Source organism: Apteryx mantelli, chromosome 11 (genome assembly GCF_036417845.1).
Source record: "Apteryx mantelli isolate bAptMan1 chromosome 11, bAptMan1.hap1, whole genome shotgun sequence".
NCBI lineage: Eukaryota > Metazoa > Chordata > Aves > Apterygiformes > Apterygidae > Apteryx > Apteryx mantelli.
This window is the reverse complement of record NC_089988.1, coordinates 27,672,732-27,685,562: the sequence shown is the minus strand read 5'-3', so window position 1 is coordinate 27,685,562 and position 12,831 is coordinate 27,672,732. Positions and strand designations below refer to the sequence as shown.

General features: G+C 50.3%; 1 protein-coding gene across 1 annotated transcript; it reads left to right on the top strand.

Moving 5' to 3' along the window:
• Positions 1 to 11,253: 11,253 nt before the first annotated feature.
• LOC136993149 (olfactory receptor 14J1-like) lies at positions 11,254 to 12,162 on the top strand (the record flags this gene model as incomplete). The annotated part of the gene is made up of 1 exon (XM_067303159.1): positions 11,254 to 12,162. A coding segment is annotated over exon 1 (909 nt), but the record flags the coding sequence as incomplete, so codon positions are not given.
• Between the last annotated feature and the right edge of the window lie 669 nt (positions 12,163 to 12,831).

Genomic DNA, 12,831 nt, shown 5'->3' with positions numbered 1-12,831 from the left:
CCCTTTCAGGTACATCTCAACTCTCCAGTTGCTGCTCTGAGATGCTGGGAGTCTGAAGCTTGCCTCATCTTTCAGCAGTCTCCTTGTCTCTTTAGACAGCTCCTTTGTTGTGTTTCTTGTGTATCCTTTCCTATCTATGTGTGGAAAACATTTCAAGGAAGGTTATGTCTTGTGGGCAGTGGACCTCACTGGAGGCAGCTTGGACTTCACATACAGTGGACGAGTGTCTTTTATCTTTTATTAAACTGTCCCAAATTATAATTTGTTTGTTTGCAATAAGAAAAACCCTTCTGTGTCTGCTTGCAGCTAGTTCTCTAAGGAAAGCAGGTGGGAATTGGTGCACATGAGCTGTACCATTCAGCTACAGACATGTGTGGCAAAAGGTTCGATTTTCGCAAGAGTGATCTGAAGTCCCCAGTGGCTGATGAGGGAAATGGCAGGGCTGGGGAGCTGGGGAGGAAGGTTCTCCATACAGGTCTCCTATCAAAAATACTCCTTTTCCTACATGTCCAGACTTCATTAGGAGACACTGTGGGTCAGTATGAATTGGGGAATGTGGGTGTGACTTATTCTGAGAACTGAAGAATCAAGAAAGCTTAAGAAGCAGACATCTTTCTTTTCAGGGGTTCATTGAAATCTTCCTCTTCTAAATACACTCCTGCAAACTTTCCAACTAACCACACAAGAATTGGTGAACTGACGAAAGTTATGGAAAGAGGCATGGCTCCTTAGGGATTTTTGTATTTTGATGATCCCTCGGTGTATTTGGGGCTGAGCCCATGAACTTCAGATACTGAGAGGAGGCTGAAGCAACCTCTCAAGAAGTTAAAGTCAGAAGAAAATGCCCAAATTTCTTGGAGCATTATTATGTCCCACCGAGGGCCCTTACCAGGAAAGTCTCCCCAGGGGCTGATTAGAGCTGAAAGTTGGAAGCACTGCTTGCAGGCAGGCAAAGGCAATGTGAGGGTGGCTGTGATGCCAAGTCAGCCTGTGTGTTATCAAGCAGAGTGACCAGGCACGGACAGCGAGCCCGTGGGAAGGGTGATGCCTTGCAGGGTAGGGATCAGGGATTGCTCAGGGCTCTTCCTGGGGGCAGTGTGTGGGTGGGGGTATGCAACGCTAAGTGCAGGACCATGATACGGTACCTCCTGGGCTCCCAAGGGACAAGGAGGCAGCAAGGCCACAGTGCTTTAAGGAATGGTGTCTTCTCATGGGCCTCAGTGTCAGAGACACCAGCCATAGCCAAAAGGACAAAGACCTAGCCATGTTGGGAGCTTTCAGCCTTGGCAGTGCCCTCGGCCATCTCCACCACAGGCTGTCCTATGCTTTCGCACACCTGTGCCTCTTTCCCTGCAGACTGTACACACCCAAGCTGCTTCTCCACCTTGGTCTCACCCTGGGATCTCCCCACCACTCCTGATGTCTTCCTGTCCTCCCTTGCTTTTCCTTGAAACACAAAGCCAGGGGCTGATCACAGGCTCCCTCTGAGTGACCTGTTGCACTTCAGCACTACCCTACGAGTGACATTCTTTTGACCTGAAGTCCAATGTGAACCTCTCAAGATGCACTTCGTGGATCTTTCTCCTTCTCATGCTTTTTCCTACTACCAAGAAAAGCTCCATCATCTCTGAAACCACCCTTCGAGCAGTCACAAGCTTATAGTCTACTGCCTTTTGCTTCCTGGCTAAAGAAAACCAGGTCCCTCAACCTCTCCTCATGGATGGGGTTATTCCCACCTAGGTACAGGAATTAAAACTTCTCTTGTAATCTTCAAGAGATATTTGTTGTCCAAATCACGCGGATTTCTCAAGTTCCTTCAGGACTGAAGCTCCTGTATGTCAAAATAAAACAAAACAAAAGAAAACAAACAGACAAACCAGCACCAATGAATTAAGGGTGAGCTGTATGGGATGGGATCAGAATGGTGAAAGGGACAGACTTAGGAGGGGGGGAAGGAAAAAAAACACAAAGAAATTAAAAGTGAAGTCAAGGATTGCTCAGGGCTGTCTTGGAGATTCCTGCCAAGAAGCCCTGCATCTGAAGAATTCTGACTGGAGGAGGACAAGAAAGCTGGCCTGCTTCCACTGTCACAGAGCACCTGCATGCTTTCCCTCACATCCACAGGAGAAGATGGAGAGTGGGAAGAACCATGGACTCCTTCAGGGTGGAAGGGACCTCAGGAGGTCTCTAGCCCAATCTCCTTGCTCCCAGCAGGGTCAGCTCTGGTGTCAGAGCAGGTTGCTCTGGGCTTCATCCAGTGTGGTCTTGGAAACCTCCAAGGCAGGAAACTGCACAGTCTCTCTGGGCAACCACTTCCAAAGCTTGACCATCCTCGTAGTGGAAAAGCTTTTCCTTATTTCCTGCACAAATGTCTCTTCTTCCAACTTATACCAACTGTCTCTTGTCTTCCCACCATATACCCTGGTGAAGAGCCTGCCTCCATCTTCTTGAGGACCTCCTCGTAGCCATTGGAAGGCTGCTATGAGATCCCTCCAAAGCCATCTCTTCACCAAGTTGAACCAGCCCCATTTCCTCACAGAAAAAGTGCTCCAGCTACTCAACTACTGTGAGGGCCCTCAGCCAGACTCGCTCCCAGTTATCAACCTCCTTCTTATTCTGGGAACCCAAACCTGGATGCAGTGTTCTAGATGTGGTCTAGTCAATTCTGACTAGAAGGCGATCTCCATTTCCCTTAACCTCCTGGCTGTGCTCCTGCTCATACAGCCCATGATGCTTCTCGCCTTCTTTGCTGCCAGGGAACGCTGCTGGCTCGTGTTTTGCCTCCTGTCCCCCAGCACCCTCACGTCCTTTTCCACAGAACTGCTCCCCAGGCCCTCAGGTCCCAGCCTGTAACACTGCTGGGTGTTGGTTTATCGCAGGTGCAAGACCTCGCTTTTGTCTTCGTTGAATTTCATGAGCTTCCTGACAGTCCTTTCCTCCTGCCTGTCTAGGGCCCTCTGTATCGCAGCCCTCAAGCATATGGCTGGGGCCCCCTGGAGTTTTTTTGTCCTCAACAAGCACAGTGAGTATTGCCTCTTCCATGTCACTAATCAATCATCTGGTTGTCCACCCATTTAGGCGGTACATTTCTAAATTGTATTCCACAAGAATGTTGTGAGAGACAGTGTCAAACCCCTTGCTCAAATCAAGTTGAAAGATATTTTCTGCTCTCCAACCACAAATAGATCTATGCAAACCTAGAAGGCAATCAGGTTGGTGAGGCACAGGTTACCCTGGGTAAATCCATGCTGCCTCTTCCCTATCACCTTCTTCTCCCTCATGTGCCCAGAAATGAGTGGACTCACTCCATGACACACTCCTCAACCAACTGAGGCTGAATGGCCTGTCATTCTCTGGGCCTTTCTTGTGAGTGGATGTAACATTTGCCCTTCTGCAGTTATTGGGACCTCACCCCATCTCTACAACCTTTCAAAGATGACAGAGGGCAGCCTTGCTATGACAGCAGCCAGCTCTCTCAGTGTCCTTGGGTGCAGCCGTTCCAATCCCACTGACTTGTAGGGATGGAGTTCTTGCAAGTCATCCCTCACTCAGCCCTCATGCACTGCTGGTTGCTTTTCTTGCCTGGAGCCCTGACTCTAGGCACAACAGCCCGGGAGACCTTGCTGGAGAAGACGGAAGCCAAAAAGGCACTGAGCTCTTCAGACCTCCCTACATCTGCACTTACTAGATTCTCTGCTCCCTTCAGCAAGGAGCCAACATTTTCCTTTTTATTCTTTACCATTCCTGAAGCAGTAGCAGCTCTTCTTCATGCTGTTGATGTCCCCTGCCAGTGCGTACCCTCTGAGAGCTTTGGCTTCCCTAACACCATACCTGCTTCAGTGGACACAGTATTTGAATTCCTCCTTTGCTGCATATCCCTCCTTCTGCTTCTTGTATGCTGCCTTACTGCCCTGGAACTGAGCTGTGAGTTCCTGTTTTAGCCTGGCTTCCCCTTCTCATGCTGTTTCTCATTTCCAGGAAAAGATCCTTGATCCCTTCAAGCACTCAGAGGCTAGTTTAAAGGTACTGCTGTCAAAGGTAGGCATCACCATGGCAAGCATCTCAGAAAAGCCAAGTGAATGTACAAAGAAAGCAAATCCAGGATCAATGGGAAAAGGCTAAAGAGGAGTTGGCTGACCTCATGGGAGGATATCAGGATGTTAAAAGAGAAGAACTTGGAAGGTGGAAAAGAGGGAAAAATGCAATAAAAGGTGATGCAAAAGAAAAATCAGGGCTATTTGTCAGTGCCTGCCAAGGAGTCTGGAACCTGAAGGACTCTGACTGGAGCAGGACAAGGAACATGCAGTTGATCTGGTCATACTGTTGGGCGACCTACTTCCATGGTCACAGGGAAGCTGAAGGTTTTCCCTAATGTCAAATGAGAAGACACAGTGTGGAAGGAAATGTAGAATCTTTCTGGCTAGAAGGAACCTCAGGATATCCCGAGCCCAACCTCCTTCCCATAGCAGGGTCAGCTATCAGGTCCAGATTTCTCAAGGCTTTACTCACTGAGGACTTGAAAACCTCTGAGGATGGAGATGGCACAACCTCTCTGGTCAACCTGCCCCAGTGCTTGGCTGTCTGGATGGGTCAAAAGTTTCTCCTTACACCCAGCCTGAACCTCTCGTGTTTCAGAGAGGAAAATTCACCAAATCATTCAGGCTGGAAGGGACCCTGGGAGGACTGTCATCTAACCTCTTGCTCATATAGAGATCAACAATGAATTCACACCAAGTTCCTCAGGGCTTTGTCCAGTTACATCCTGCAAGCCTCCAAGAACAGAGAGGCCATAACCCCTCTGGACCCCACTTCAAATGCTGCAGGATACTCATTGATTTTTCTTGCTTATATACCATTTTCACTGCACTTGTTTCAGCTAATAGCCTTTGCCTCTCATTCTCCTGCTGTGAATTCCTGTAAAAACCTGGTTCATTATCAATGGCAACCTTGAGTTGGGAAGCTGCTATGAGTCCTCCCCAAAACCTTCCCTTCTCTGTGCTGAACAAAACCATTCCCTCTGCCTGTCCTCACAGGGCAAGTGCTCCAGCTCCCAACCACCTTGGGGGCCTGCCACTGGACTCAATCCAAGGGACAAACAGCATTCTTCTACAGGGGGCCCAACTGGACGCAGTATCTAGATGTGCTCTAACGATGCTGAGTAGAGGGGGATAATCACCTCCTTCGATCTCCTGGTTATGCAGCCCAGGACACTGTGGCCTCCTTTGCTGCCAGGGCATGCTGCTGGCTGATGTTCAGCTTCCTGCCCACAAAAATCCCACGTCCTTCTCCACAGAGCTGCTGCCCAGCCGGGTGCTCCCCAGCCCATATCACTGCAGGGTGTTGCTCTATTCCAGGTGCAGGACCTGGCATTTGTCCTTGTTGACCTTCACAAAGTTCCTCACAGCCCATTCTTACTGCCTGCTGAGGTCCCTCTGAATGGCAGCCCTTGAGCTTATGACTGTTCCACCCAATTAGGTGTCATCTACAACCGTGAGGGTGTGATAGGTGCTAGTTTGTTACATCAAATTGGGAAGTGATTTTACGGTGAAACGAGGCGCTAGTTACGGGCTAAAACCACAACATCCTGCAATGAGGGCATGTACCCTGCCTGAGATAATTAAGTGGAGCCAGTGAGGCGGCGATGTTAGTTTAGATAGCCTAATATGGCAATGGCGAGGTCACACAATTGTAAAATATATGCATGACCTGAGGGTCACCACACACAACGCAGAGGAAGACTCCAGCCTTCATCCCCACGACCACCAGAAGGCTGAAGAAGACCCCCTAGCAACAGCCGGCGCAGCCGCAGAAGTTACAGGAAGTGCCACATATACCCGGGGCTGGAATCGCATATAAGGAGACTGTGAGGGGGGGATCGCGCGCGCCGTTGGTGGAGCAGGAGACTCCCCGGCCGCCCAGCGCTGTTTTGCTTACTTGTGACTTGCTCAATTATTTTATTAAATTGGAGTTTATGCAACCCGGCCCGAGTGGTTGTCAATTTGTCGCGTTTACCTATAACAAGGGGATTTCCATTCTGCAGGTCACCGATGAGCCTTTCAAACAGGACAGGATGTGGAGTGTAGAGCCCTGCATACCCCACCTTTACCTGGCTTCCTGGTAAAGCATGATCCATTCAAGAAAACCCTCTGAGTTCATCATCCAAGCAGTTTTTTGCCCATCTGGATGTCAGCTGGACATCCACTACTCTCCTCCACAAGTACTGGTCTTTTATCACAGAAGGCAATCAGGTGGGTCAGGAATGATTCACCTTGCGTAACTCCATGCTGACTGTTTCCAGACACCTTCTTCTCCCTCATGTGCCCAGAAATGTGATCGGAGAGGACTGGTTCCGTGACACACCCCTCATCAACATGAGGCTGAATGGCCTGCAGCTTCCTGATCTCTCCTTGGGGCCTTTTTAGAAGATGGACACAACGTATTCCTTTGGGACTGTATTTCTTTGGGACCCCTCCCCATCCCCGATCTCCAAAACCTTTCAAAGATGGTAGAAAGCAGCCTTGCTGTCATAGCAGCCAGCTCTCTCAATGTCCATGCATGCCAGCCATCCAATCCCATAGACTTCTCTGGGTTGAGTTCTTGCAAATCATTCCTCACTCAAGACTTAGGCACTGTGGGTTGGTTTTCTCCTTGGGAATCCTGACTCTAGGCACAACAGCTGAGGAGACCTTGCTGGTGAAGACTGAAGCTGGGAAGGACTTGACTTCCCCAGATAATCTACATCCGCTTTTACTAGACTCTCTGTCCCAGTCAGCAGTGAGACCACATTTCCTTGTTTATTCTTTTACTGTCACTAAAGCAGCAGCAGCAGCTCATTTTCCTGTCCTTCACATCCCCACAAGTGTCTCTATCACAGAGCAGCTTTGCCTTCCTTAACAACCATCCCTACTTTGCTGGACAATATCTCTAAATTCCTCCTTTGCAGCCTTGGCCTTCTACCCCTTTCCGTATGCTGCCTTATTGCCCTGGAGCTCACGTGGGATCTCCCTGTTTAGCCAAGCTGCGGTCCAGAGATGGCTGCTAATTTTGCAAACTGTTCATAGGGAGCATTCTTGTGCTTGATGGGTGCTTAATGACCTGCTGGCTTTCCTGAGCTCCTCTGCCCTTCAGAGCAGCTTCCCTTTGTCCATCCAATGGAAGAGCTCCATACATCCAAGCTAGCCCTTCATACATAGGGTATCTCCCTCCTCATCTCCCCCGTTGGTCTCTCCTGAAGAACTTGCACCCTGCCTTTGAAGGACTGCAGTCATGTGAGTGATCCCACCACATCTCAGTTATTCCAACCATGTGGCAGTCTTCTGACAGCTTGTGCATCTCCATCTGCTCCTGGCTGCACCCCAGGTTGCATATACTTGCATACATTTGGGTGGCAGAGCATCAGCTGTGGTGCTGACTGAAGATTTGTCACAAGGAAACATTTTAGCAGGGACCTCATGTATGCAAAGGCTTTGATTGCAAGTGGTGACATGCTGGCATAGATAGCAGGTGGCAATGTAATGGTGAAAGGAGGTTCCCACTAAGACAGCAAACCCTGCAGTGCCCAAAGCCATGGAGGAACAGAGCTGGGCCATACAGGAATGGCAGGAGAGGGGTTTTGCTGCCTGACCTGACTCTGCAGCACCTTGGGGCCTGTGACAGAGGTGAACCAAACTCCAAGAAGGAGAAAGTGCCACTGAAGAAGTCCCTGGTTCCGTGATCCAGCCACCCTGAGGATATCATCAGCACAGCCCCTATTCATATCATCCTGGGGGCTGAGAAGGGGTTCAGCAAGAGGAGAGCTAGAAGGGTTTGAAAGTGCAGAGACTAGAGTGGAGCCCTTGGTGTGATGTGCCTCCCATTTGTGCAGCATGCTTGGATGTAGACAGTGCAGACTGTGCCTAAAGGCAGCAGTGGGATTCATTTGTTTGGGCACACACAGGAAACCCAAGATGCCCTGGGGCACTTGCCCAGCAAGCACTCCAAAAAGGCATGGCTTCCTGTAGGTCCCATGCTGGAACTACTAGAGACGTGTGGATGTGCTGGACACCCCAGGCATCTGACATGGCCCTGCAGGCCTATTTCTATGTCATTAAATCAAGTGTCTGCACTGAATTGCATTAGCTGTTTGCAACATTGGGATCTTCCTATGTCTCAGCTTTATAGTGAGTGGAGCTCTAGTAGTAGGAGGCATCTAGAGTCATTTCAGATGGCCAAGGGAATTCTCCACCTGACCCCCAACTCATGGTCTAGAAGAATGAGGGTGTCATAGCTGCTCCATCAGAGCAAGAAGACTCTGGCACATGCCTTGGTCCACCTCTGTCTCTTCCAATGTCACCAGGTGCTTGTGTGTTGAGCAACTGACTCCCACCCTCCATCTGCAGTGATTATAATGGGAGCTTAGACAAGGAGCTCCCATGCAGACACCTCTGTTGTGCCCACTTCATTTTTTTGCAAGGGGAATCCCACCTCCTGTGTGTTTTTTGTGGAGTTCACAGGAGGGATCTGCATCCCACGGCATCCCAGGGACTTCTAAATGGGCATGCAATGTCCAGACTGACTCATCAGAATCAAAACCTGAACCATGGGTGAATGACCTCCCTTCTTGTCCGCTTCTAGGTGTCCTGCCTAGTTAAGACATGGGAATATGGATTTCCAGGGTGTGATGTTTCCACCTGTCATAGACAACCATCCTCTGATGAAACCATGCTCTGATGAAACAAGAGACAATGCTGTAACTGGTCTCTCTGCATTGTTTCTAAAGGGACCATCAGTGATTATTTTAGTTTGTTGCAGTGAACATTTCCCAGGAGGAGGGAACACAAGGGACAGAGAAATTCATGAGCTCAGCTGGGCCTCTGCTACTGAGTGAGGCCAGTCTCTGGGGATGGAGGAAGCTCATGGCAACTGGGCAGCACTGCCCAGAGACAGCTGTGTGCAGGAGCAGCTCCTCTGCAAAGAGCAGCAGGGCTCTGGGCACTGCCTGCTGCTGCTGACATGAGATGAGAGAAGGCAGAGAGAAGTGCAAGGCAGTGTGGAGTGGGAGGAGAGCTGCTTGTGGGGGAAATCTTCACAGCCCTTGACGTGGTAAGTCTCTGGCTGCAGGGCAATGCTACTGAGGTTCCTGGAGGGGTCTTCTACACCTATTCTATCCCATGACTGATAGGTTTTTGAAGGATTGCTCTCCTTTGCAGAGGAGGAGGAGATGCTTCAGAGCAGGCATTCCCCGCCACAGCGTCACAGGGACAGGGCATGCTGCTTCTTTCTCCCAAGGACAGCTGCAGGGCTGTGAAGCTGGTATATGCACCCAGGTCTGCGCAGGGCTGTGATTCAGAGCAGTGTCCCTGCACCGCAGAGGAAGGTGCAAAAAAGGCCACTTGAAAGGGAAGGAGCTTTCCTTCCAGGGCTTTCAGTTTCCTAATGTTGGCAGGGAGAAAAAAGGAAAGAGTTTTGTGGTTTGGCAAGGAACTGGGACTCACTGACCTTCCCTCTCAGAGATCAGGAGGTCTGTGAGAAAGCTCAGCAAACCCTTTCAACCCCACCTCCACCTACAGCAGCACCAGCAGCACCTTTATGGACTTATCAGGGCTTATGTGACCTGCTGCTTAGGACCTGTGAGCACAGAGATGCCCTGGACAGTGCCCTGATCTGGGAGGTTTCTGTAGGTCAGAACTGTGCACAGAGAGGGTGGGACAGGGTCTGTGAGTACGGACAGGGAAAAGATGTTGGGAGAGAGAAAGCTGCAGGCAGCAGGAACAGCCCCAGGCAGTAGAGATGGGCAGGGAATAAGAGGGAAGTGCCAACAGAATCATCATGGGAGGATGGATTTGGGCAAGTCATGGTCAGTCCCTCTGATGGAGACACCTTCCTCTGAGCAAGCTCCCTGTGTCTCCTCTCCCATGCAGCAGAACCTCTGCCCTGACAGCCATGGGGTCCAGGGCATGAGCTGCCTTCTCTGCAGCCAGCCCTCCGGCAGAGGAGAGGTGCCCGACAAAGGGACTGAGAGTAACTGCCCTGCGATGTCACTGCCTGTGAGGCAGCATGCATAGCTGGTAAGGTGAAGGCTTTCCTGAGTTCCTGTCTATCTCTCTCTTCTTGCCTCCCTTGGCAGAAGGATCATGGTGCTGCTCCTTGTTTTCCCTCCTGTCCATGCTGCTCCTGTTCTTGCTCTCGGGCTCTCTGGAGTGGGAAGTATCAGCTGCAGTTCAGACACTGATGCTACCAGTTGTGCAGCAGAGGGTTCTGCATGGGAATGAGGTTGTCCCAGCCTCCTTCTTGCCTGTGGAGCTCCAGGAAATGTAGTCTGTGAGGCTGGGAAATGAGCTGACTCTCCCTTAGGGAGAGCCCATCTCCAGTCCTAACATTCCTTTGATCATTTCCTTATAGTGTCCTGCCAGACTGCGTGCTGCCCTCTAGAAAGGCACTGCTGTCTCATAGCACCTCTGTGCTATCTGAGAGGCCCATGAGGAAGGTGCAGAGATGCTGAGAGTATGGGGCTGGTGGTGGGAGGCTGTATGTGGGCATCTGAAAAGAGCCCTGTGTGTGCTTGGCTAGAAGGGGAGTGTGGAGAGCTCCCTCAGGTGCCCGGAGAAAGGGTGAGAATTTTGGAGCTGTGCACTTTGAAACTGGACTCGTCTGCTGTCAGCAGGGTCTGGTTTCTTTCTAGGGCAACATATGAGTGTGATCATCCTCCAGCTCAATGAGTTGCAAGCAGAAGGCAGCTGGGAATGAGACTAATAGACAGACTAGCTGTCCTCACTCTGCACCAAATGACAGTGAATCCGTTTTTCTCAGGACTCAGAGTGGAAATGCCAATGATTTCTACCTTTGAGGAACACTCCCCAGGGGTGACAAGGACATCTGAAAGAAAATAAAAAATCCCTGAAACTCTCTTCCTCAAACCTCATTCTTTAGAATTGGGACTGACAGTGCTGAAAAGCTCTTCTATGCAATATGTGGCTTTCACCTGACCAAAGGTGTGAATGTCAGAGCTGGTCACCCCCATTCCCCTGTGCCCACTGCTTTACAGCACAATTGACTCCTGTGGAGCCCATGGGCAGAGGTCCCTGCTCCTCACAGCACACTCAGCCAGTGCAAAGCGGAGCTGAAGCACGGGAGCTGCACAAAGATCCTCTCAGAAAAGAGAGAGGCAATGTGGGGGGTTGTATGAGAACTGCAACATTTGGGGTTTTTTTGCTTGAACTAACTTCTCAATGTATTTTCTCCTTTGGACAGTCCCCAAAGCCCAGACGGAGCAAAATGTCCAACAACAGTTCCCTCAAAGAGTTCCTCCTCTTGGCATTCACAGACACGCGGGAGCTGCAGCTCTGGCACTTCTCACTCTTCCTGGGCATCTACCTGGCTGCCCTCCTGGGCAACGGACTCCTCGTCGCAGCTGTAGCCTGCGACCACCGCCTTCACACCCCCATGTACTTCTTCCTCCTCAACCTCTCCCTCCTCGACCTTGGCTTCATCTCCATCACTGTTCCCAAATCTATGGCCAATTCTCTGAGGGACACCAGGGCCATTTCCTACTCAGGATGCGCTGCTCAAGTCTTTGAGTTTGTCTTCTTATTAGGAGGAGAATACTCTCTCCTCACAGTCATGGCCTATGACCGCTATGTTGCCATCTGCAAACCCCTGCACTATGGGACCCTCATGGGCAGCAGAGCTTGTGTCAAAATGGCAGCAGCTGCCTGGGCCAGTGCTTTTCTCAATTCTCTCTTTCACACTGCTAACACATTTTCCATACCACTCTGCCAAGGCAACACAGTGGACCAGTTCTTCTGTGAAATCCCCCAGATCCTCAAGCTCTCCTGCTCAGACGCCTACCTCAGGGAAGTTGGGCTTCTTGTGGTTACTGTCTGTCTCTGTTTGGGGTGTTTCATTTTCATTGTGCTGTCCTATGTGCAGATCTTCACTGCTGTGCTGAGGATCCCCTCTGAGCAGGGACGACACAAAGCCTTTTCCATGTGCCTCCCTCACCTGGCTGTGGTCTCCCTCTTTGTCAGCACTGGCACCTTTGCCTACCTGAGGCCTGCCTCCATCTCCTCCCCAGCTCTGGATCTGGTGGTGGCTGTTCTGTACTCGGTGGTGCCTCCAGCAGTGAACCCTCTCATCTACAGCATGAGGAACAAGGAGCTCAAAGATGCCCTGAGGAAAGTGATTTCATGGACATTTTTCAGCACTGGTGACATTGCCATTGCTCTCCACAAATGACTCCCACTGTGTCCTGTACCAGGACTGAGCGTTGTTCACTTTATTTTTATTATTGCTATTATTACTATTATTAGTAGTATTTGTTATCATGTTGCTGCACAAATTGTTGGGTTCATTCTGCCTTTACTGAGACTGCTCTGTCTCACCTGGTGCCCATATAAAGTTGTGTCCAACAGTGGGTCAGAGCTGGCTCCCTCACAGTATCTCTGTAATAAAGTACGTTCTTCCTGGTGCAGTTGCTGAAGGCTGCACTTCCTCCAAAGCTGTTGGCAAGAATAGCCCCAAGGAACTGCACTCCAGAACAACCTGTTGCACAGGGTTCTCCATGGTTTCACGAGCAAAAAACTCATAATCCGTTATGATTTCTTAGAGAGCAAGGCTTGGATTTAGGACTCACCCATCAGTGTCCAGTGATAGTGGAGGGGATGAATGGTCATGGATTTACATACAGACAGCTGCCCAACATGTTATGGCCCAGTGTCAGATGTCTATCCTTCTGGAGGGGAATCTGGAGGTGCAAGGAGAGTACAGGGCATCTCCTGGGACAGCGTGTGCCTGGCGTGGGCAGTGAGTAGAGCCCCCACAAAGTGAGAAATCCTCCAAGGTGGAGTCACTTAA